This window comes from Nelumbo lutea, chromosome 3, assembly GCF_056320005.1.
Source record: "Nelumbo lutea isolate HS-2025 chromosome 3, American lotus-T2T, whole genome shotgun sequence".
In the NCBI taxonomy this organism is placed as follows: domain Eukaryota; kingdom Viridiplantae; phylum Streptophyta; class Magnoliopsida; order Proteales; family Nelumbonaceae; genus Nelumbo; species Nelumbo lutea.
This window is the reverse complement of record NC_142686.1, coordinates 78,900,580-78,926,073: the sequence shown is the minus strand read 5'-3', so window position 1 is coordinate 78,926,073 and position 25,494 is coordinate 78,900,580. Positions and strand designations below refer to the sequence as shown.

The window sequence follows — 25,494 nt, the reverse complement described above, 5'->3', positions numbered from 1 at the left end:
CTTGTATCTTTCTGGGGTATCCCTCCTCTCAAAAAGGGTATTGGTGCTTTGATCCCGTTAGTCATAAGTTTTTTGTGTCTATGGATGTGTCCTTCTTTGAGTTTGAACCGTTCTTCCCTGCTTCTCCTCAGGGGGAGAGTAGTAGTATGGAAGAGGAGAAGCAGGTTCAGGTCCGCCAAGTCTCTCTTCCTTCTATTTCTAGACTTTGCTCCCTTTCGTGTCTTCCAACGTACAAGCCGTAGAGATCAGCAATGTGATAGAGATGTGGAGCAGCCAAACATTGAGCAATCGACACTGTTAGACTCCCATGAGGTAAGTCCAAACCCTATTGCACCTACTGATCCTCCTACTCCTACTGTGGATGACCTTGACATTCCTATTGCTCAAAGAAAGGGAGTAAAGTCATGCACTACCAAACACCCCATTACCTAGTATGTCTCCTATGATCACATTTCCCCCTCATGCCGAGCTTTTTTATTTGCAGTTGATTGCATCATTGTTCCCATAAATGTTGCAAAAGCCTTAAAATGCCTTGAGTGGACAGATGCTATGAAGGAGGAGATTAATGCCCTTCATAAAAATCAAACTTGGGAATTGGTGGATATTCCAAGGGGGAAGACCCATTGGGGTGTAAGTGGGTGTTTACAGTTAAACACACGGTAGACGGGACAGTTGAAAGGTACAAAGCAAGATTAGTAGCCGAAAGGTACACTCAAGTGTACGGGGTTGACTATGGTGAGACTTTTGCTCCAATAGCTAAGATGAACTCAAGTAGGGTCCTCCTGTCATTAGCTGCTAACCTTGACTAGGAATTGCATCAACTGGACATAAAGAATTCTTTTTTAAATGGTGACCTAGAGGAGGAAGTATACATGGTTCAACTCCCTGGATTCTGTGCCAAGGGAAGTGAAAATAAGGTGTGCAAGCTGAGAAAGTCTCTTTATGGTTTAAAACAATCTCCTAGAGCTTGGTTTAGTAAGTTTCACATGGCAGTTCAGTAGGTAGGCTTCAAACAATGTCGGTCTGATCACACACTCTTTGTGAAGAGATGTAACAGGTTGCTGTATTGATAGTGTATGTGGATGATATCATCATTACAGGAAATTGGAGTTCAAAAATACAAAAATTGAAACAATTCCTTGCATCTAAATTTGAAGTGAAAGATTTAGGTCCCTTGAAGTATTTCCTTGGAATTGAAGTCGCCCGCTCAGAAAGAGGTATCTTCATTTCTCAAAGGAAATACACTCTTGATCTATTACAAGACATAGGCAAATTAGGTGCAAGGCCAACAGATACTCCCATGGATGTTGATCACAAGTTGGGTGACTGTGATGGTGAACCTCTGAAAGATGTGAAACAATTCCAAAGGTTAGTGGGAAAGTTGATTTATTTGTCCATGACCTGTCTAGACATTGCCTATTCAGTTGGGGTTCTAAGCCAATTCATGCACTCTCCTAAGAAACCACACATGGATGCAGCATAGAGAGTTCTTAGATACTTAAAAAAGTATCCCGGAACATGTATACTATTCAATAAGCATAATCACCTAAAGGTGGAAGTCTTTACAAATGCTGATTGGGTAGGTACTGTGGATGATAGAAGGTCCACATTTGTGGGAGGAAACCTAGTGACCTGGAAAAGCAAGAAACAAAGTGTGGTAGCAAGGTCAAGTGCTGAAGCTGAATATAGAGCTATAGCACATGGGGTGGCTGAAGTCCTTTGGCTAAAAAATCTTCTAGGGGAGCTTGGAGTTGTTGTTCATAATCCTATGTCTCTTTACTATGATAACAAGGCAGCCATAAACATCGCCAATAACACTGTCCTACATGAGAGGACCAAGTACATTGAGGTGGACAAACACTTCAGAAGGGAAAAATTGGAAAAAAGGGAAGTTTGCATCCCTTATGTCAACTCCAAGGAACAACTCGCTGATGTCCTCACAAAAGGACTTCCATACTCGCGGCATAATGAACTATGTGACAAGTTGGGCATGATAGACATATTCAACCAAATTTGAGGGGGAGTGTTGTGAGGATTATTTAATTATTATTTTACAGTTGTTGTTAGTGTGCTGACAGCACCAGTTAGTTTCTTTCTTTCTTATTAGTTTGTTATTAGGGAGTGCCACTAGGGGCATACTTATAATCTTTCATTCCTTTTATATTAAGTTACTATAAATAACTAAACTGGCGGCAACCATAATAGTTTTTGTTCGTGTCTCTCAATCATATCTTCATCTTCTCCTCTTTTCTCTCTTCTCTTCTCTTTATCTCTCTCGTCTCTCTCTCCATGAATGATTACAGTTCCCTGTTGTAGTTTGACCTGCCCTAGAATTCTGTCTTGTTTGTTGACTGTAAAGTAAACAACAAGAAGTAGGAGAGGAAAGAAGAAGAGAGAAAAGAGAGGAAAGAGAGAAAGGCTGGTTCGAATTAGAGAAGAAGACATCCCTAGATCCGACCAGACCTGTTATTATATTATTAACTTATTGGAAAAGACTTAAGTGCCCTTCTTTAAGTAAGAGGCACTTGAACTAACATAACGGTACACAACAACATTCTCAACAAGTACAAAGACCGAAATACCCCTTCACTAACACCACTAACATTCCCAAAGAAAATCTCTCATCAATTTTTCCAATTTCTTTGCTTCCTTAGTCAGTATCCTAAAGACAGAGAGGTAATAGGTAGGTAAATTCATGAGGGTAGTTTTTATCAAAGTGATCCTCTCACCCAAAGAGAGAATTTTTCTTCCACACAGCTACTCTCTTTTTGATCTTCTCCAAGACTAGGGTCTAGAACCTACTTTCCCTAGGGTTTGCTCCTAATGGAAGCCCTAAGTAGTACAAAGGCCAGGAAGATATGGAACACTCAAGACAATCTGCAATCGTCTCAACCTTTTCAAAGTCTAAATTTACTCTGGCTATGCAGCTTTTTCCTAGATTGATTTTCAAATTGGAAACTCCTTCAAAAGCTCTAATCAATTTTTTTTTTCAGGTTTTCCACCTTATCACCGAAGCCTCCATCACAGAAGATCATCAAGTCATCTGCAAACTGAAGATGAGTTATTGGAATTCAGTTTGTGCCTACTTTCCATCCCCTTATCACATCTTCCCTGTCAGCCCTAGTAATAATTTGGCTGAACACATCAGCTACCAAGGTAAAGAGAAAAGGTGAGAGTGGGTCCCCTTGTTTAATACCCCTACTAGCTAAAAAAAAATCCCTCACCACCCCATTTACTAGGATGGAATAGTGACAAGAGATGACACGACCAAACACCCAACTACACCATCTTTCCCCAAACCCACATTTCCTCAAAACCTTTAGTAGGAATTGCTAGTCCACAAAGTCATAGGCTTTCTCAAGATCAAGCTTACAAACAAAGCCTCTTTGCTTGGACCTATTCATCTCTTCCACACATTCATTGGCAATCGGGATCTAATCAAATATTTGACGCCCTTGGATGAAAGCTCCTTGAGGGAAGGATTTCTTTAATCATCAAAGACAAGACCTTGGCCAAGATCTTATAGATACTAGTCACCAAACTAATTGGCCTAAAGTCTTTAGGAGGGAAGCATTAGCTTTCTTTGGAACAAGGGCCAAGAAAGTAGCATTAATACCTTGGCTTACTATATGCTTCTCTACAAACTCATTAAAAACCTCACAAAGATAAACTTTCATCACCTCCCAACAATCTTGGTGAACCATTGTAAAACCATCTGGGGCCTGGATCTTTGGATTTATCCATCAAAAACACCGCCTTCCTAATCTATTCTTCCTCAAAATTTCTTTCCAACCATCTAACCTGATCTTCCTCCAACCTTGCCCAATCTAACCTTTCTATTTCCATCCTCTCTTCCAAGGGTCTTCTGTAATCTATTTGAAATGATCCACAATCTTCCTGGCAATATCATCCTGATTAGTGAATGCCTCCCCCTACCTCTAACTTAGACTCAAAGTTCTTTCTCTTCCTCCCATTTGCTACTTCATGAAAAAACTTAGTATTTCCATCACCTTCCTTAATCCACCTATGCCTCGATTTCTACCTCCAACTTATTTCTTCCCTCAGTAGGGCCTCTTCTAGTCCTTGAGGGAAGGATTTCTTTAATCATCAAAGACAAGACCTTGGCCAAGATTTTATAGATACTAGTCACCAAACTAATTGGCCTAAAGTCTTTAGGAGGGAAGCATTAGCTTTCTTTGGAACAAGGGCCAAGAAAGTAGCATTAATACCTTGGCTTACTATATGCTTCTCTACAAACTCATTAAAAACCTCACAAAGATAAACTTTCATCACCTCCCAACAATCTTGGTGAACCATTGTAAAACCATCTGGGACCTGGATCTTTGGATTTATCCATCAAAAACACCGCCTTCCTAATCTATTCTTCCTCAAAATTTCTTTCCAACCATCTAACCTGATCTTCCTCCAACCTTGCCCAATCTAACCTTTCTATTTCCATCCTCTCTTCCAAGAGTCTTCTGTAATCTATTTGAAATGATCCACAATCTTCCTGGCAATATCATCCTGATTAGTGAATGCCTCCCCCCTACCTCTAACTTAGACTCAAAGTTCTTTCTCTTCCTCCCATTTGCTACTTCATGAAAAAACTTAGTATTTCCATCACCTTCCTTAATCCACCTATGCCTCGATTTCTACCTCCAACTTATTTCTTTCCTCAGTAGGGCCTCTTCTAGGTCCTTCAACTGTGCCCTTAGATCTCTCTCCCCCTCCATTCTAGATTGGGCCTCTCTTTCATTCAACTCTTCTATCCTAGAGAGATTCACTTTTTGCTCCTCAAGTCTTCCAAAGTGTTCATTGTTCCAATCTTTTAGTTTGGCTCTCAGCCTCTGCAGTTTCTTGTGAAATCTTACCCTTTCCATTTTGTCCCCCTAAATTCCTCATTCCACCAAAGCTTTACTTTATTCACAAAGTCTGGGTGGGTTAGCCACATGTTTTCAAACCTAAAAGGTCTAGGTCCATTGGTAAAATCTTCCACACCTATTCTTATAGGACAATGAGCCGAGGTTACCCTAGGGAAAGCTCTAGACAACAAGTTTCCGCAATAGTTTTCCTAATCAACATTAAAGATAAATCTATCCAATTTCGACCACAAGGGAATTTCCTATAAGTTAGACCAAGTAAATCGAGCTTGCAATAATGGAATCTCCTTTAACTCACAATCACCAATAAAGCTATTAAACTTTCTCATGCTAGTTGTGATGGTTTGTTGGGAGTTATTAATTTCTTTAGAAAATCTTATCACATTGAAATCCCCTCCCAAGCACCATGGACCTTCCCATAAACCTTGAATTGCATACAATTCCTCCCACATGTCATTCCTTTCTCAATAATTATTGGGACCATAGACATTAGTTAACACCCAAATGAAGTCATCCTCTACATTCTTAAATTTGATGGAAATTGAGAACTTCCCTATTAACTCCTCCACTACCTCTACTACATCATCTTTCCAGTGTGACAATCCCCCCTGAGGCTCCCCAAGATGGGGCTGAAGTTCATCCTACAACTCTAGACCTCCACACACTCCTCACCCATCTTCTGTCCAGCTCTGACAACTTTGTTTCTTGCAACATAACAATGTTAGGCCCTTCTAAGTAAATCCTTAATCACCATCCTTTTCCTTGCACTCCCTAAACCCCTAACATTCCAGATAACTATCCTCATAGGCACAAATCAAGAGAGCACCCTCAGCCGTAAGCCACAACTCCTTACTTCTTGCCCTTTCTCCTGTCTCCTCTACCACTAAACTCCAAATTCCCTTCTACGTCACAAATTAATCTTTCCACATCAGATCTTTTTTTTTTTCTTTTCTTTTCTTTATTCGTTTTTGCCTCCCTCTTCTTATTATATGTTTTCGCCTGTTCTCTCCTTTCGGCCCTTGCATCAACCTGATCTCCCTCACCAATAACCTCCACAACTGAAGTCTGAAGTTCTCCTCTAATAGGGTCAACCCCTTCCTATCCCCTATCCATCACCACTCTGTTGAACCCATCCACATATCCTTCCTTTTGTTTGAGTAACTCAAACTCTGTGCAAATCGGTCTCCAAACTTTGTCTACCTCTCCACTCCTCTTTTCAAAAGACCCTTCCCCATCTCTCCCACCTTCCACCTCTAGACGTACTCTTGTCGTACCTTCTGGATGGGATGCTGGTACCTTTGTTTTAGGCATAGCACACTGGTTAGTATCCACAAGCAAATTGACATCCATACCTAATTGGATAGGGAGCGCACATGGAAAGCTAGGACTGGGCTGTTTGCCAAAGATGATTGAGTTTGGTGTCGTTTGCTTACAAGGGGAATTTTGTGGAGTGTTCGTGGTAAACCTAACAGCAATGCCTAACTTACCCCCTTTCAGACCCAAATCTAGTACTCCCCTTTCTGGTTCATCCTTATCCATGTTCATAAGAGGATTGTGCTTTTCCATTAAAATCCCGTACGCCCTGAGAGTTTTTGTTGGCTTCCACATCTTGAGATAGTGAAATCTGTCCAGCATTCGCAACACCTCCTAACCTTCGTTCTTCCTTGGGATAGTCTACATTAGTCCCCTCTTCTTCTATAAACAAAACCTTCGCATTCAAGCTCCATGTTTTGATCAAGTTTTGTTTTGCGCACAGATCGAAGCTACCTAGACTCGAGGCTCCATCTGACTCAGTCGTTGTCACTACTACTTTCTTCTCTCGGCCAAACTCCTGATTCTAACCTTTCTAACACAGATCGCTTGATGCATCTTGGATTCCGCCTCTCAGGTGACAACTGATTCAAGTTCTTCACTGGGATCCACTAAAGGGAACAACTTGATTGCGTACTTTTCCCTCCCTTTTGAGAATTAGCATCGTCTATCAATTGCTCCCTCCATTTGGTCACGAGTAGAGTTAAGTGGTCATCTGACCTAACCTTCTTAGATATGGGCTCAAAAATGGACCCAACTAAAATAGGTTCTCCTCTCACTCTTGTCCTAGGAGAAATAAGACGGTCCACGGGCTCAGTGTTCTCGTCTGACCCCACCTGAAGACTAGGTCCACCACCTCAACCCACCCTCGATTCACCCACCTTATTTCTCAGCCCAAAAACTTGCTTTTTAACACTTGCCTCTTCTTTATTCCCCTCCCCAACATTAAAGCTTGTTGTGGCATTGTTCCCAACCACCCATGCAAAAGTTCTGCTACTTGTCAAGGGGATTTCTTGCGTTTTAAGCCTCTGACTTTCCAAATACCCCCTGTCTTTATGACTCCCCAAAAGTTGTTGGCCCATTTTAGTATAAGTCCCAAACTTTTTTGAATCCTCCAATCTGCTTCTTCCACATACAGATTCTTCCTCAACCTGTTCTCCTCCATTCTTGCTTCCTTCCACAAGCTTGCTTCAATGGAGGAAGCCAGCTAGACTGACACAAAAACTCCCTCCACTTTATGAAGGGATGAGAGATCATCATATGGATGGCCGAATCCTACAAGAAGGTTGGGCGAAATTTAAAAAATTTCTCTCCCATGTGGGAATCGCATTCCCTATTTTAGAAAATTGCATTTTCAAGGATCAATCTTGAAACCAAACCGGATTAGATCTGAAACCAAAAGGGAGTAGAGGGATATACCTGATACGGAGTAATAGTATACCCCCAATGAAGGTGTTCACGCCCAAGGAGAAGACCAAAGACTGCTTCCACCGAAGATGACACGGTGTGAGGTTAAGCAGAATTACTAGGACGGTTTTTCAGCGAGAACTAAATTCTTCAACAAGAATATGATGGAGGGTTGGTGAGCACGACTTCAGATTGCCTCTTCTTGCAAAAGGCAATATCAAGAACCATTCTTGATCACTCTCACTGGTGGAGATCGAACTGGGTAGGGCGGCAAGAGTAGGAAAGAACAAGAGCAGAAGACATGAGCAGTCGAACTGTATATTGTCTTCTCCCTTAATTCAGTAGACTATGAGATGTCTTTGGTGGTCTGCCCTGCTCTCCTATTTATAGCTTTAAAGAGATGTTCTCCCAATCCCATTAGGAGTTTCCTAATCCAAATCTTATATTCAGATCTGGACTCTCTTTAAGAGATAAGGATAATCCCTTATCTTATCTGCATAAAAAGATCAGCCATCCTAATCCAATTAGGAGTTTCTAGATCCAAATCTTGGACTCTTTGAGTGGATAGGGATAATCCCTTATCCTATCTGTTGATCCAAATCCCATTAAGTATATGTGCTCAGTTAACCTCTTAATCTGATGCCCAGTTGGTTATCTTTGTATGGTGTGGGACCCAAACATTGATCTACACATCAGCCACATGGGTTCATTCCAGCCTTTGTTACAAGGCCTGGCCGAATTCACTGTAGGAGACAGTGAACCCCTGAGTCCATCGCCATGGGCTCTTAATGGGCCCAACATTTACACTAAATGGTCATTGGGTCTAACAACCTTATGAAAACCCAAGGACTATGGGCAGATGCAAGATTAGTCCATCAGGTATTACCCTTAAATGGTCTTACACTTAATTTCTCAGCTCATAATGATCAAAGACTGCCCGACAAGAGATGACCTCTCCCTTGGCTGCAAGGAATACTATTGCACTCTCTACTCACATGGATCTCTGGAATTAAAACCTTTTGCAAACATTTTGAAACGATATATATATATATATATATATATATATATATATTGCAAAAAAAAAAAAACAAATTTCAACGGTTGAAATCAATTGCCGACAGTTTAGGTTTCCATCAGAGAGAGTGCATCCCCGACAATATATTCACCTCTCCCTCGGTTGCAAGGAACATTGCTGCACTCTCTACTCACATGGATCCCGGGAATTAAAACTTTTTGCAAACATTTTGAAACCATAATGTATATATATATAGATATATTTTGCAAAAACAAATTTCAATGGTTGAAATCAACTGCCGGTAGTTTAGGTTTCCGTCAGAGAGAGTGCATCACCGATTATTCACTTTGTCCAACAAAGGGGCTGATCCTGTCACTATGATCACCCACTCAAATGATTTCTCGGACTATCCCAACATACCCAGGTTTTGACCCCCTCTAAGGATCTCACTAATTGGCATATCAAATACAGCCCAATCCGACACCTAGTGTAGTATCACAATCGAGTCTAGGGGTCAGGTGTAACATTTCAGTTTTGCCCATCTATCTCCAAGGTCCAGGGCAATACTGGAATTTTGGTTCAGTTCAGGGTTTCAAGAAAACCCACACTGCATGTACCTTAGGTCTCACCCTGGCAGTTGAGACAAGCCACCCCAACCAACTTGGCAGCACATCATGTTAGCCTTGGCAAGATAAATCTCCCCAGATCTATCCAATGGCTGTGAAGATTCTAAACTAACACGAGTCTCATATGTGTCCAGTTTAAGGGTAGTACACAGAAACACACCATGATAACACAAATCAAATATGTACTTTATTCATTTACATTAAATGTCATAATGTACATCATTCTGATTGGAGCTAAGGGCATACATTGTCTAACACTTTAATCTCCACCTTCCTTGGTATATCTTCAGGCCTCACTCTGCTCAGAAGAATAGCCACAGAGTGGAGGTCCCCCCAGTAAGCACCATCCAATCTCCCTCCACACATCACTGCAATGGTCTTTGCTACTTCTTGTCTCTACAGATGGAAAGGCAACCCTATTATTTGTATCAGAACCTCATCTTCAATTGAGAAGTTCTTGGCATTAGAGAGAGGATTCCATTTGAAGATTGTGATAGCCCCCAAATCAGTTTGGAAGTTGACAACCGAGAAGTCTACTTTGTTCTCCCTAAAATCAACTACAGCTTTACTTTTATCGAAGGGAGTTGAAATAAACTCACTTTTCAGCTTCAGGTTCAATATTAAGTAATTTGCAACTCTCCTCCATTCAATATTCTACATCTCTGCATCTATTATGAATTTGTTATCCCACTTTTCCTTCTTCGCATAATCCAAAACCCTGCATTGACCATTGGCTTTTGCTAAGATCATAGTTCCTTGCTCCATGTTTCCAGTAATAGTATCTCTCTCAAACACCCCATCTACCTTTCCTGAACTCTCCTTTGTTGCTGTTACTCCACGGAGAAAATATTCCTGAAGCACCTTATTCACATCCTCCATCCCTGATTTTGTTTTTTTGTTGGGAAACAAATCAATTGTTTCTTTCCTCCATCGAAAAACTCAGCCAGAGCTATGTAGCAACCTTTCGCATTCTTTCTGCTTTCAACTATATATTTCTTACCTTCATTACCTGCAAACTCTTGGTTGTTATTTTGCTTACCTTTCGAACTTTCCCCTTCCACAAACTTATGTAGCCATTCCACTACTTTTATCCCAGACAACAAAACCATAGCCCTCCTTGCTTCCCTTATCTTCAGACTCAACTTTTCTCTACCTTTTTCTTCCTCAAAGAGGAAATCCTTAGCTTCAACCTTCAGGTTTCTTCTCCACCTTCCTACCTCCACGAACCTTTTCTCCATTTCTGGGATAAAAGATTTTGCTTGTTCGTTTCCTCTTAACTCTTATCTCTTAAGAGGAAGCTTATAACTTTAAGAGGAAAATGGGTGTTTGTTGCCTCTTATCTCTGATCTCTTAAAGTGGAATTTTATAACTTTTTGTTTTCTAATGATACCCCTAAAAAGCAAACAAAAGTTCTCATATATGGGGTTAAAATGGACATTTGAAAATTTTCAGAATTCGGAACAACATTCTTTGCATTCAGAGTAGAAAAGTTCACCAATACCAATATACCTCTTAATGTAATTATTGAACTTTCAGATGTCAGATGTCAGAGCAAATGGACAAGCCCATACCCATAATCTTCAGCCTTCTAGTCACCATCATTGGAACTGGTGATTAATGCCTTTTCTTTTCCTTTATTGGTTATTGCATGCATAATTATCAAGGCATATTGGTTGTCTTTTTGCTTGAGCAAGCATCTTGTTGCCTGGATGGCTGACTTTCTAACATAATTCATGACATTCAGGATGGGTGCCCTACCAAGTGTACCTTGTTGCAATAGTTGATGCCTTGACAACTATTATTAGCAGCCTGCTAGATGCCTCTCTCCTTGATGTTAAGTGTTTTATGGTTTGTAAACCCTTTTAACCTTCTTTTTGATCAACAACATGCGTAGAGGCTCATAAAAGATCAAAGAGGAAGGGGGTGGCTATCAAGCTAGATCTGGAAAAAGCCTATGACTTAGTGGATTGGAATTTCTTGATTGAAATTATGAGATGTAGGTTTGGAAACATGTGGTGTAAATGGATCATGGGATGCCTGCAAACTTGTCATTATTCAGTTATAGTTAATGGACAGTGTATGATTTCTTTGAAGGATTCCGTGGGCTTCGGTTGGGTGACCCCCTCTTTCTTTTTCTATTTACCCTGATTGCTGAAGCATTAAGTAAATTGATTTCAAAAGCAAATGGTGTGGTTAGTTGGGAGGGACAACGTTTTAGTAATTCATTTACAGTTTGTAGATGACATTCTTATTTTTTGTGATGAAGAAAGTAGGGAGGGAGTGGAAAATCTGAGGATGGTTGTGAATCTCTTTGAGAGGATGTCTAATTTGAGGATTAATTGGTCAAAGAGATTACTGGTTGGAGTCAACATTGAAGAGGATGATGTGAGATTTTTGGCAAGTTCTCTAGGTTGTGAGAAAGGTGAGTGGCCAATGAAATACTTGGGTTTACCCCTTGGAGATAATCCTAGATCTGCTAGTTTTTGGTCTTCGGTGGTGGAAAGGATAGAGAAACGATTGGCGGTGTGGAAAAGAAATTATATCTCATTGGGGGGGGGGGGAATAACCCTAATTAAATCCACTTTAGCAAATATCCCAATGTACTACATGTCAGTGTTCAGGATGCCACAAAGGATAGTGAGGAAAGTTGAAAAAATCATGAGCGATTTTCTATGGGAGCTAGGGGAAAAAAGAAGGATCATTTGGTTAGATGGGAGAAGGTGAGGAAACTAAAAGAGGAAGGGGGTTTTGGAATAGGTAATGTTAGAATGAAGAATTAGGCTATGTTAAGAAAATGGCTCTGGAGGTTTCCAAATGAAAATGAGAAATTATGGCACAAAGTGGTTGCAAGCATTCATGGCATGTCGTGCAACGGATGGGATGCTGGATGTCTCTGTAGGGCTAACTTGGCTGCTCCCTGGAAGGCCATCCATGATATTCTCCCTACGTTCCTTAATTTTATTAGGTATGGTTTGTATTCTGGTAGTAAAATCAGATTCTAGGAGGATTTGTGGATTGGGGATACTCTTTTAGGGGAGAAATTTCTTTCTCTTTGTGATCTCTCTAGGTTCAAAGGTAAGCCTATTTTCGATTTCCTAAACCAGCATTCTCACCTTCCAGGATTGAATTGGAACCTTGGTTTTAATAGGAATCTTAGAGAGTCTGAACTGTTTGCAGTCTCTGAGTTGGTAGAATTGCTGAATTCAGTTTTCTTGGGGGAAGGTGGGTCAAATTCTTGAATTTGGGGTCATAATTTTGATGGATCTTTTTCTTGTAAACCCTTTCTACATTTGATGGTTGCCACACAGTCTTCTATTCAGTTTCCAGTCAAAGAAATTTGGTGCCATCCTATTCCCCCTAAAATCAGTGCTTTTTGTTGGGAAGTCTTTCATGGTTGTATTAATACCTTTGATGTACTTCAAAGGAAAAGACCAATTTGGTGCTTGTCCCCTAATTGGTGTGTCCTGTGTAAGTTGAATGGTGAGATTGTATTCCACCATCTTTTATCATGCTCTTTTGTCAGTTTTATTTGGAATTGGTTTACTTCCCTTTTTGGGTGCAGGTGGTCCTCTCCTGACAGGATGGAAGATTTATTCAACCCTAATGGTTTCAGTGGTAAGACAAAGAGGGGAAGGATTCTGTGGAGGTGCACTAGAGCAGCAATACTTTGGACCATTTGGGAGGAAAGAAATGATAGAATATTTGAAAGTAAAAAAAAAAGGAAGCTTTAGATGAAACAATAATATTGAGGGTGACACATTGGGTAAAAAGCTTAAATCTGTTCTCAGATCTTAAAGTTGAAGACTTTTTCAGGGTTTGGGGACTTATTGCTGCTTCATCATCTATGAGGCAACAATTTTGTGAGACCTGGTTCCCTCCAACAGAGGGTTGGAAGAAGCTGAATTTCGATGGGAGTTGTGTGGGTAACCCAGTCCCTTCAGGTATTGGGGGGCATGAGAAATGAAAATGGTTCCATTATTGCTCTGTTCTCTGGTCCTGTGGAGGAGGGTGATGTGGCTAGGGCAGAGTTTCTAGCTGCAGTGTATGGGGTTGAGAAGGCCAAAGAGCTGGAGATTAATAGACTGATCATTAAGGGAGACTCAAAAACTATGATAAAATGGTTGTAGAAAGGGGAAGGAGTGACCCGGAAGCCGAAGAATGATTTCAGAAGGTTCAAATGGATGTCAAGGAATATGTCTATTCAGGTGGATTGGGTTAGGAGATCGGCCAACAGTTTGGCTGATAGCTTAGCAAAGCAAGGGGTTCAAAGAACAGATATGTTTTGGGCACATTTGTAATTCTGTCCTGGGTCAGCTTCTATGCTTGATTTCTTTGCAACTTCTTGTTGTATCCTAAAGCATCTTAATTAATGAAAAATTTCAGAGTTATTGATAAAAAAAAACGCAGATTCATTAATTAATTAGAAGATTAAGTGCAACAAGAAGTGGTGGACAAGCATTCCACTTTGTCCAGTTCCCTAGACCCTTAACCTTCCCATCTAAATGAATAACCTTTCTTACCCTTATTTTTTATTTCTTCCATTATTGGGTATTTGGCAGTAACCTACTCCCTAATATCCTCACCCACTCAAAATATCATTCCATCTTTACCATAACCCTTCGATTGAAATTTCCACACCCATTTTTCATACTTGATATCTTCAATACCCTCTTTAAATCTATCAGAGTTATCCCTCAAGTCTTCCCATCTCCTAAGTCCTACCTTGTAAACCTGATGTTTGTATCCTTTGATTGGCATCATAGAACTAACTAATAGCCTATAAAGAATCATAGAACCATTACTAACCCAAAAAGAAGAAAATCATAGAACTAGGTCCCGTCCTTGGGATATTTTTATAGCCCTTGGTTCTGGTGAACCACCATTTATTAGAAATAACTTACCAACTCTCTGTTTGCTTTTACCTGACTAATATTTTGAATTTTAAATTCAAAATCCTGGGCCCCACTTCTTCAATCCAACTTTCCAGAAATTCCCTTGCCCTTATTTTCAGCCACCTGTGTTCCATTGTCTTCTGAAATATCTAAAACATCATTGCACTTCTTCCACTACATTGTCCCAACTGTAAGACTTCACTACCCACTGGTAAGCTTCATTGCCCTTCTTCTCTGCCTTTCATGCATAGTGTCTATCGTAGCATTTTTGGGAATTTTTAATCCATGCAATATGTTTTCCTTAAATCATGAATTATTGGGGTAGCCATTCACCTCATAGAGCATCTCCATTTCTGGTGGGATATCACTTATGTTATCACAAAATTCCACTAACATCACCTCATAGAGCAACTCCATTTCTGGTGGGATATCACTTATGTTATCACAAAATTCCACTAACATCATCTTGACATTCCTGTAATATAATTAACATGGATTCCTAATGGCCTCGAATGTACACAAACCCTAAGCATGTAAATGAATACCCATTACACATCCGAAAAAAGGTCAAGAAAGATGCTAAACCTTTGAAACAACCCGCCAATGGACTTCTTCAATCTTAATATAAGTTCTGGATCATGTTCCATCTACAATTTCCATTGAAGAATGGTTTCCCGCCTTACCTATGCTTTGTAAAATAAAGGGAAACATAGCATTGCCTATCAATCTAACCCAGTGATTTGAAAGGCGCGTCTCAGGTGTACCCAGGCATACAGGCAAGGCGCATTTCAGGGTAGGTGCCTTGCCCAAGTCCTAGGCGCAGCCCTTTCAAAAGGCGCACGCCTGGTGCGCCTAGGCGTGCACCTAGTGCACCTCAGCCTCAGCCTAAGCGTATGCCTGGTGCGCCTGGTGCACCTTGCACCTCAGCCTAGGCATACACCTTTTGAAACATTGACGCTTTTTTGCTTTTTTTTTTTGTGTCTAGCGGCTGGGCCGGGGGCTCTACCCCCGGATCCCCATGCTACACCCCTATTTGGTAATATTGTTCATTCATCCTAATAAAATGTCTTCTTAAGAAGCAATAAAACTATAAAATCAGTATTTTCTTTGTGAGGACTAAGAATTTAAGGCCTAACATGGACTTGTTTGGGCTTGCCTCGAGGGGTGTGTTACGAAGGCGGCTTGTAGAATCAGGAATGTAATATGTTTTACATCATGTTAGCTACTTGAAGTAATGCAATTGAGAAAAAAAGAGATTGTGGGTTTTATATGCTTGAAAAATGTTTTATATACGATTTTATTTTTAAATTCTCATTTGAATATGCTTTACACGTTATATTCATGTATTTTAATATTAGATAATAGGTTTTTTAAAACATTTATTTTATTTTATTTTTATTTTTGTGCCTTGTTTAAAGAGACACGCACCTCGCCTTGCGCCTTAGGCGTAAATTGACCCCTGCGCCTTTTTTGCGCCTTGTGCTTTTAAAACACTGGTCTAACCTTGAAAGATGTGGTGTTTGCCAATTCATCCTCATGAGGAATCAATAAGCCACCAACAAATTTAAACAATCCATTTCTTTGCTATCTCCATTAACTGGAACTTGGTTATGTGTTCTCTCCAAAAATTTCTTCATTTCTTTTCTCAATGCTATGCTTGGACTTCTTATCTTTTCATTCTGTTTATAGGTCTTTAGGTCACAGGACTACAATGCGATCCTCTACTGTCTCAAGCAGGTGAAGTTTCTTTTGTTTTGGGACATGATTATATTCCTATAGTTGGTATGAGTGTCTAATTCTGGGTTTTCATTAACAGCTATTTGGGAAGGTTGAGGTCACCAAACCAGTTGCCAGTCGTTCAGCATCTGCGGAGATTTATGTAGTTGCTCTGAACTACAAGGCCCCTGCAAAGATTGATCCACGTCTTCTTGATGTGAAATTCCTATTTCAAGGGGTCATAGAGCCCCCCAAGGTACTTTATTTTAACTTATCAGTGTCATTTGCTTATTTACTTTTCTGTTTTTCTCCTGCTATGATTTAACATTGAGTTTCTTGTTTTTTTATCAATAACATCGAGTTTTTTGTTATAAACTATCCTGGTGTAGGTAGTGGATGTTCTCAGAGGAACCAAGCAAAAGAGACACCGTGATGGGTAAATTCTCTTTTTAGCACGAATTTTATTGATTTGAGTTGGTTGTCATTTTGTGAACAGCATCTTGCTGACTCTAATATTAATCAATAGTGGTAGTTACTGCTCCTATTCATATTTGATAGAATTCAGGTATATAGTGTTCTTATATTTTGAAATAATAAGGAGAAGAGGAACCTGTAGAAACAGTAGAGAGAAGAGAAGAGAGGAGAAGAAGAGAAGAGAAGAAGAGAAGAGAAAAAAGGTCTAGTCAAACTAAAGAACTGCTCTCTCTAGTCGGCCAGGTTTTATTTATACCTTTCTAAAAAACAAATCTGAATTACTCTTGTGTCCTCACTTAAGTGAGAGCTCAGCTAACTTAAGACCTACTTGTAATTACATCCAACATATAACTTAATGTGATTTGCCTATACTACCCCTCTACAGCTGACTCTAACAATATTCTTACTTTGTTTTTACCTCTTTTGGTGAGTATGCTCAAAGGAACATGTTAATTTGCAGTTCTAAGGTTTAAAAATGTTTGATAAACATCCATGTTACAAGAAGGGAATTTTGTTGATAAGGGGGGGGGGATATAACAAAAGAGGGGACATGATCTAGGTTGCGTACTTCATGTCATGAATATGCATACTGATATAATGACATGAAATTTTCTGTTCTTTTGTTTTCTACCTTTTGAGGAAATCATGTATTACTTCTCCCTACTATTATTGTGATTATGTGTATAATGTACTCGTGAATAAATTTGGAGTTGTATTAGAAAAAGCAATGAAGTTTCAGTTGCTGCTGCTATTCTTAACTGCAGGTATGAGGATGGAAATACAACTTTAAGGAAGATCTGTTTGGCTTCAGATTTTGTGTGGTCCGAGACTCCACTTGATATTTTAGGTTCTGTTACTTATATCTCCTTTGACAATCCTGCTTGCTTATGCATAAAGGATCATAGTTTAACAACAGAAGAGGTGAATTTACTTCTTGTTGCCATTTTTGTTTAGCTGCTGCTCTCCCATGTATTGTCGTCCTTTTGGAAGTGTTTCAACTAACTATGGGTCTCTTTCTCCTAGATTAAAACTCTATGTGAAGATTTACGTGTTCTGGGAAAGCAGGACTTCAAGCATCTTTTGAAGTAAGTCATGATATTCTCTCTCTCTTATGTGTTTTTGATGAGTGTAATAATGCTTATTTTTGAATGTTTATTTGGCTTAACATAATAGTATGCCCATGTCATGCTTGCTCTGGAAACTCTTCTTTTTTGGGAAGATATTTGGGTGGGCACTCAACCCCTAAAAGACCTTTTCCCTTCCCTCTATTCCATCTCCTTCTTTAGAAAGAAACCTATCTCAAGGTTCCTCTCCCCTTAGTTCTTCCTTTGGCTTTAAACTGGGATTTTGGGTTTCGAAGCGGTTTAAGGGATGATGAATCTGCTTTTGTTTCAGATCTCTTGCTTCTAGACTTTGTGTGTTTGGACTCCCTAGTCCTAATAAAAAAATTTGGTCTCTAACACCGGTTCGCTCTTTCACTTGTACATCTTTAAATTCCTCTGTTCCACCCCCTCCACTCAGGTCTTTCCCATTAAAGAAATCTGGTCAAGAGGCAATACTTCCTAAAATATAGCTGTGTTCTATTGGGAAGCCTTTTATAGTAAGATCAATATTGTGGAAAACTTGCAAAAGAAGAAACCTTTTATGATCTTGTCCCCAAATTGGTGCTTTATGTGTAAAGTGAAGGGTGGAAATCTCAAAGTCACTAACAACCTCCTCTTCCATATCCTCCCCTCCCTGATGGTCTTCTTTGGTTATTTATTTTTAATAATCTTTTTTTTCCACTGTATATGTATTTGCGTATATCACAATGTGTATTTGTGCATTTAGGTGGAGGATGCACATAAGAAAAGCCCTATCCCCCTCACAGAAAGCTACTTATACAGCTGGAGATGATGAAGATAGTAATAAGGATGATGAAGATGAAAGGATTCTCAATGAAATGGAGGAGTTGTCATATGCTATGGAACGCAAAAAGAAACATGCAAAGAAGCTTCTTGCCAAAAGACAAGCGAAGGTCTATATTTCTATTCAAGATACATTTTCAAAGATCTCCTACAAGATGCTTCCATGAGAATGTAATTTTTGTTGACCTTTATTGGCTTGTTGATTTTAAACTTCCAGGACAAATCTCGCAAGGCAACAGGGATGCAAATAGATGCAATGGCTGATGGTTACATTGACAAAGAGTTGTTTTCTCTTTCATCTATCAAGGTTTGTTTGTGTTTAGGCTCAGCTTATTCCTTTTTAGTGTTGATCTCTTTGAGTGAGATTTCCTGTTCGGTGTTAAAATTTTTGAAAATTAGCCAATACTCTTTGGTAACTCAAGTTATGACATAGAATTTGATAATTTGAGTTATGATACAAGAAGCTTTGAGTTAATATCCCCTCCTTTTGCACATCTGAACAGTAACTACAGAAAAAAGAAAAAAAATCCCTTCCCCTTTGGTGCTTCATATGTTGCCTTAAAGTTGGCCGCTGCTAACACCAGGTACACTTACACATACAAATCACATGCCATAGATTTGGACAACTTTTTAAATTGATATATCATATACAAAATCCCCCAGAAAAATAAAAAAGCCACCCTTGACAAAGGTGTCTGAGGTGTGAGCCTTAATGTGCATGGATGAAGCATATCATACTCATTTTTTGAAGATAAAAGTAAATTTTGTTAAAAAGAAAAAAAGAAGATACAAGAGAAGAGGCCCATTAACAAAAAGACTAACTGGGCTGATGAGAAAAGACATAAATCGTATACAAAATTCTCCAGAGACAAAAAAACCACCCGACAAACAACCTAGCTAGGACTCTTGGGGCCCATCCACCAATAAAGATCAAAGCCTCCTCCTTATTGGTGGACGGCAGAAAAATCAAAAAGCAGTTCAGGTTTCAAAGGTGTTTGCCAGACCGAAGGGGGGCTTATTTGGACCGGGTCCTGTTAAGAAGATGAAGAAAACAAAGAAGGTTTTGAAGTAATGAGGTTCTCCAAGGGATGATGTTAATCTGTAGTCAATGGAGAAGGGTTGGGGCGATTCAGATCTTTTAGTGGTTGTTATGGTCCCGCGCGTAGGATCCCGTGACGGTTGGTCCGTGGGGAGAAAGCCCTGCTTTCCCTTGCGCCTTCCCTTGCGTGACCCTATTGCGGAAAACCGAATGGGTGATTTGTCCAAGAAACCACTCTAACTCTCCCTTGGGGTGATTTGTCCAAGAGACCACCCGAACTCTCATCACTCTTTTCTTGACTGGAAAACTGAATGCTTTATTTCAATTCGTAGCTCCTTAAATAGGAGATTACAGAAGGGAATTCCTTGTTGGATTTGGCTAGGCTAGGGTAATCCAACTCAAACTAAAACTCCTAATTTCCTACTCAAACTAAAACTCATAAATCTTACTTAAGAAGATAAGATAAGATAAGATAAGACAAGGGATAAGGGATAAGCTTGCGGCGAGTTGGCTTGACGTGTCCAGATAAGGGTGGGCCCACCCCTATGAGCTGTCGTGTGGGCCCACCCCTATGAGCTGTCGTGTGGGCCCCGCTCTGCTGCTGCTGCTGGGTGCGTGCGCGCAGTGCTGCTGCTGTGCAGTGCGTGCGCGTGCCTCATGTGCCGCTGCCGTGCGGTGCCGGGCGTGTGCGCGGTGCGTGCTGCGCGCCATGGTGCCGCTGCTGTGCGGTGCCAGGCGGTGCCTGCTGCTGTGCGCCCTGCTGTGCGTGCTGCTGCCTATGACTGCGCCGCAGTGCGCTGCCGGATGGTGTGACCATAACAGTGGTAACAGTATTGCTTTGTTGGGTGGGGTGGTAATTGGAAAGGGTTTTAGGGTTTTGAAGTACTTTTATTTTTGGGGGTCTTGTGTTTTCTGTTAAGGGTGGTTGTTCTTCTGTTGTTTTTCAGGGCTTGCTGGTAGTGGTGTCTCCATTTGTGTTGGGTTGGATTTTTCTTGTTCTTTGGGGCTGGGTGATTTCTCATCACCTCCTTAACTCCTTTGCACCTTCTTTTTCCTTCTTGAATAGATTTAATTTTTTTCATTTATATTAAAAAAAGTGATCAAAGCCTCCCTCCAAATGTGAAATCACACCAACAAAGCCGCAGTGCGCTGCCGGATGGTGTGACCATAACAGTGGTAACAGTATTGCTTTGTTGGGTGGGGTGGTAATTGGAAAGGGTTTTAGGGTTTTGAAGTACTTTTATTTTTGGGGGTCTTGTGTTTTCTGTTAAGGGTGGTTGTTCTTCTGTTGTTTTTCAGGGCTTGCTGGTAGTGGTGTCTCCATTTGTGTTGGGTTGGATTTTTCTTGTTCTTTGGGGCTGGGTGATTTCTCATCACCTCCTTAACTCCTTTGCACCTTCTTTTTCCTTCTTGAATAGATTTAATTTTTTTCATTTATATTAAAAAAAGTGATCAAAGCCTCCCTCCAAATGTGAAATCACACCAACAAAACAAGTCCATTAGGGCAAAGGAACTATCCTCATTCCCTATCTCCCCTGCCTCCACCCCCACATACTCATGATGTGAGAATGAGAACGTACAAATCATATCACACTTCAAATCAAAGCTGTCAAGCCTCATAAACATGCTGTGGCCTTTATGATATGAAAAATCAAAAGGAAAATGTTAATGGTATTTGCTTTTCCTAAGAATTAAGTCCAACTGGGATTTATTCAAGCTGATTCTCATTGCCAGAGTAAAATATAGAAGGATTTATTACAACTAGAAGAGGCTCCACAATCACGCTTTAGGCAATTGAAATGTATACCCTCATACCTTAACATTTTGAGAAAATACTAGTGGAGACTTATCAACTTTATGGCTTTTTGTGTGTGTGTGTGTGTATTATGTGCATGCATAAGTATTAAGTCATTGTAATGTGCCATTTTCAATGTTCAGGGAAAGAAAGACCTGATAGCTGTTGGTTCCATGGAAGCCAATGACATGAATGGCGATATTGGAGATAGTGATAATGAAGACATGCGCATGGATGAAGTTGAAGAAGCTTCATTCAGTGATGCTGACACTGATGAAGAACAAAAACGGTGATTTATAGGCCCTCTATCCTTCTTGAGTAATCATGAAAGTAAACATTAACTAAATACTGTTATGTCTGCAGTTATGATGATCAACTAGAGGAATTCCTTGATCAAGCATATGAACGATATTTGGATAGAAAGGGAGGAAGCACAAAACAGCGAAAACGTGCTAAGGGGGCTTATTCTAAACACAGGGATGAACTATTGGAGGTATGGAGCATGGTTATCTTTTTTGGTTGCATGTTTGCTTGCACGTGTAGAACTTCTGGTTCTCGTGTCTTATGCCTTTTCTTTGTTAGTTGGAACCTGCTTCCTTTCAAGTTGTCTTTGATTCTATGGAGTCCAATTTCCCTTGTTCTTCATTCATTTTCTTGCCGCAACAATTATCTTGTCCTGTAATCTTTTCTCCACCACTATCTTTGTTTGTTCTCTTGCCCTGAGATGCATGTTAGGTCTAGCGCATGCATAGAGATGGGTTGTTTCCAAGAACAAGAAGTGGCCCTCCTGTTAGCACTATCATGGAGGGAGGCCATTACAGTGTGGGTTGCAGAATTAATTTTTGTTTCATCAATTTTCTTTTGGTGTTGCAGGGTGGTGATGATGATTTAGTTCATTCAGATCCTGACTCTGACAAAGACCAGAATGATGAAGCAAATCCTCTGATGGTGCCACTTAATGAGCAGGAACGGCCAACTCAAGAGCAAGTGACAGAGAAGTGGTTTAGTCAGGATATCTTCACTGAAGCAGTGGAAGAAGATAATTTAGAAAAGAATGAAAGTGAAGATGATATGGACGAAGATTTGGACGAGGAAAAACTTCCCATTGCAAAAAGGAATAAGGAAAGTGCAATGCATAATTTGAAAGAACCTGATATTCAGAGTCCCCAAGATTCCAAGGTAGAAGGGGACTTTGAGATAGTGCCTGCTCCAGCTACAGATTCAAGTGATGATTCATCCTCCTCTTCAGATGAATTGGATGAGGAAGACGATGATAAAAAGGCTGAGATATTAGCATATGCAAGAAAGATGCTGAGGAAAAAGCAGAGGGAGCAGATCCTTGATGATGCTTATAATAAGTACATGTTTGATGACGAGGGTCTGCCCTCATGGTTTGTGGAGGAGGAAAAGAGACATCACCAGCCAATCAAGCCTGTAACCAAGGAAGAGATTGCTGCGATGAGGGCACAGTTTAAGGAAATAGATGCCCGTCCTGCTAAGAAGGTGGCAGAGGCCAAAGCCCGGAAGAAGCGGTTAGCAATGAAAAAGCTCGAAAAAGTTCGTCAGAAGGCAAACGCCATTTCAGACCAGACAGACATCTCTAACCGATCAAAGAGTAAGTTGATTGACCAACTTTATAAGAAGGCAATGCCCAAGAAGCCCCAGAAGGAGTATGTGGTCGCAAAGAAGGGAGTCAAAGTCAAGGCTGGCAAAGGGAAGGTCCTAGTTGATCGTAGAATGAAGAAAGATTCACGGTCTAGTGGAATGGGCAAGCAAGGGAAGGGCAATTCAAAGAGGGGAAACAACAGAAAAGGTGGCAAAGGGTCTAGAAAATTTCATTTGAACAAGGGGAAGAAAGTAAACAAGGGAATGAAGAATAACGTGCATGGTGCATGACTGAGGTATTGATCAGGAAAAAAAAGAAAAAAAATTGAGATGATGAGTTACTTAAATGTGTTTTCTTTTTTCCCATGGAAAATAGGCCTCTATTTTGACCAAGGGGATTGATTCATCATTCCATGGACTAATTAAAAATACATCATTCAGGCGCATCTGAGATTCAGGTCTTTTAATAGGGCTGCCCTCTCTTAGATTTAGTGAACATAATGATGGTGTAGTCTGGGACAGCCATCCTGATTGTATTGAACGGTTGAACGACCTTTTGTTTTTGATTTCTGTTAGTTTGGTTTGTTTATTCTCAAAAAAAAAAATCAGATTCAAGCCTAAGTATGGCATATCTATTATGCCGAAGTTAATCAACAAAAAGGCTTTGGGTACAAACAACTTTTTCATACATGTAAACTCTTGTGCATGGTACAACTGAATGACACAGGAAAAGCATCTAAAAAAATTTACAATGCACCAATGTTCTTGAGGCCAAGAACAACCCCAACACCAATAATGTGACCAACAGTTCCACATGCCAAGGTATCTGCAAGGGTGAAACCAGCTGGGTCTCCGGTCTGCAGGCCAGAGTCCCTCGTCTCCAGCTTCAACCCTGCTGTGGCCTTCCTGTTGGCCGATGGAGCCAATCCGAACCTTCCAGCAAACAGCATTAGCGTTGTGGATGTCACCATTATCTGCTCAAAACAGAGGACAGAATTTTTTCAAGCATCATCTAGGCATTGCTTTTCTATTTGAGTAGATGGATCTATACTTTGTTAAAGCAGTAAAAGTGCACAGTAGCCAAATCTCACTGAAATATTTACCAGATTTGTAGGTGAACCAATGAAGTCACAACGAGCACCAAGAGCACCCTTCCCCTTGCTTCTGATAGGTTGAAATGACACCTACCAATGAAATTACATGCCAGTTTACAAAAGTAAGAGTTATATTCACTGAAGTTACACTCCACAGTGTTGCTTTCCCCCATTTTTGCATAGAAAAAGCTACAGTTCTTCAAAATCCCTTGAAGCCCAGAAAACATTTCGATTCCTGTTCTGCTTTCTAATTAATTCTAATTATGCTTTTTACTTAGGTAAGTGCCTGAGTCACCTATTAGCAGAGTGAAGGAGATGAAACTTCTGGGGAATTGAAGTTAGATTTATATCTACTCAGCTGTGTGGTTAAACTTGAATTTCTGTCATTATATCTGAACGTGCACTGTTACTAGATTTGAAGGCATGGGAAGATGGTTCTAGTCCTAATCAATTTACTACTGAAGAGCGAAGAAGCAAAGACATCTTAAGAATCCAACATATTACCAAAGGGAAAATCTATGATGCAGAAAAGATATGGTATGGAAAGAGTTTTGACCAATCAAAACCCACCCATGAAGTTTGGTAAATGACACTTGATTGCCTGCCACGTTTATGATTCCAATTGACTGGTTAGAAGATTTTCAAATATCATATCTTTTCCATATCATAGTCTCAAGCCTTTTCTTTGCCTTGTTTGCTAAATGAATCTGACCTACACAAGCAACAGATCCAAGAGATTTCTTGAAAATTTCTGCAACAAAATGCAATCAGCTGGTTTACTGCCAATTTCTAAGGAATGCAAGTGAAAACTCACCAGGCTGCCTGCACGGGCAGTTTGTGATTTGGGCCTTAACCCACGGAATTGAGGGAGAGAAGTCATCACAGCAGTTGGGGAGACGAGTTTAGTTGCCATGGCTACTGAATGAATGATCGGAGAAGCAGAGTCTCTCCCTATAAATCCTTTTTACCTTTTATGATTTTGATTCTCTCACTCTCTCTAGTCTGGTTTCAGAATGTCAGAAGTTCTTAAACCGTTGGAGAAAAAGTGGACGTTACAGCAGAACCACAAGCTGTGATATGTGGCTTCAAAATGCCATGGCATGATACATTTTGGTACTTGGGTATGACGTGGAAAATTCTGATTTGTTCTTGGCAATTGGATAAGGTTGTGACCTATGAGGTGCCTCAGAAACCTAGCAAGGATAAATTGTTGGTTAGTTGGTTGGTTTCCAATACATGCGTTCCATAAAATATTAGGTGCATTGGACTGTATCACCGTAAGATCTACACGGGGACATCTGCTGATAGGAGTTATGAGAGTAGGGTCCACCCAGATCGGATTCGGTCCTCACAAGATTGTGTTTATATTGTATTCAGCTACTTGCAACAGAATTGGAAATATCTCTCTACCTATATGTTTTTATTCATGGTTATTAGGGCTGTCAAAACTCTGATATCCAATGCAACATCCGATTTAATTATTTTTTAATTCATTAGATACGGATTTAACTCGAATTTACATCTGCGCCCCATAGCATATTCCAACCGTGTATTGGAAACATGGATCTTTTTCAGGCCAACAATTTAATGGCCCATAAAAGATACGGTTTCACTTTCACACCCTTTTATCTTTTCTCAATGATATAGTTTTCTTTTTCTAATTTTTCTACGTAAACTATTTATTTCTTTTCCATATATCTCTAAATCTCTATGAGGTTTGCTGAGAGCTTCAC

At 40.1% G+C, this 25,494-nt stretch overlaps 2 protein-coding genes and 1 long non-coding RNA gene across 3 annotated transcripts in view; 2 read left to right on the top strand and 1 right to left on the bottom strand.

The window, feature by feature from the left end:
- Positions 1–23,342, top strand: part of LOC148865910 (FtsJ-like methyltransferase family protein) — a 32,685-nt gene extending 9,343 nt beyond the window's left edge. Inside the window, exons 2-11 of the mRNA XM_088976148.1 lie at positions 15,821–15,868; positions 15,948–16,103; positions 16,237–16,283; positions 17,086–17,242; positions 17,345–17,406; positions 18,152–18,338; positions 18,446–18,535; positions 21,206–21,351; positions 21,426–21,555; positions 21,936–23,342. Of these exons, the coding sequence (XP_088832274.1) occupies positions 15,821–15,868; positions 15,948–16,103; positions 16,237–16,283; positions 17,086–17,242; positions 17,345–17,406; positions 18,152–18,338; positions 18,446–18,535; positions 21,206–21,351; positions 21,426–21,555; positions 21,936–22,958 (2,046 nt within the window). The 3' untranslated portion in view covers positions 22,959–23,342. The remainder of the gene's footprint in view (positions 1–15,820; positions 15,869–15,947; positions 16,104–16,236; positions 16,284–17,085; positions 17,243–17,344; positions 17,407–18,151; positions 18,339–18,445; positions 18,536–21,205; positions 21,352–21,425; positions 21,556–21,935) is intronic.
- LOC148865909 (photosystem I reaction center subunit psaK, chloroplastic-like) lies at positions 23,331–24,981 on the bottom strand. The gene is made up of 3 exons (XM_088976149.1): positions 24,576–24,981; positions 23,771–23,851; positions 23,331–23,641 (listed from the first exon to the last, which is right to left on the bottom strand). Exons 1-3 carry the CDS (start codon positions 24,672–24,674, stop codon positions 23,414–23,416), a joined length of 408 nt encoding a protein of 135 aa, XP_088832275.1. The 5' UTR covers positions 24,675–24,981; the 3' UTR covers positions 23,331–23,413.
- Positions 23,749–25,277, top strand: LOC148865908 (uncharacterized). Its single transcript, XR_016109517.1, has 2 exons — positions 23,749–23,883; positions 24,040–25,277. It is a non-coding gene; the product is annotated as an uncharacterized LOC148865908 (long non-coding RNA).
- Positions 25,278–25,494: the final 217 nt, after the last annotated feature.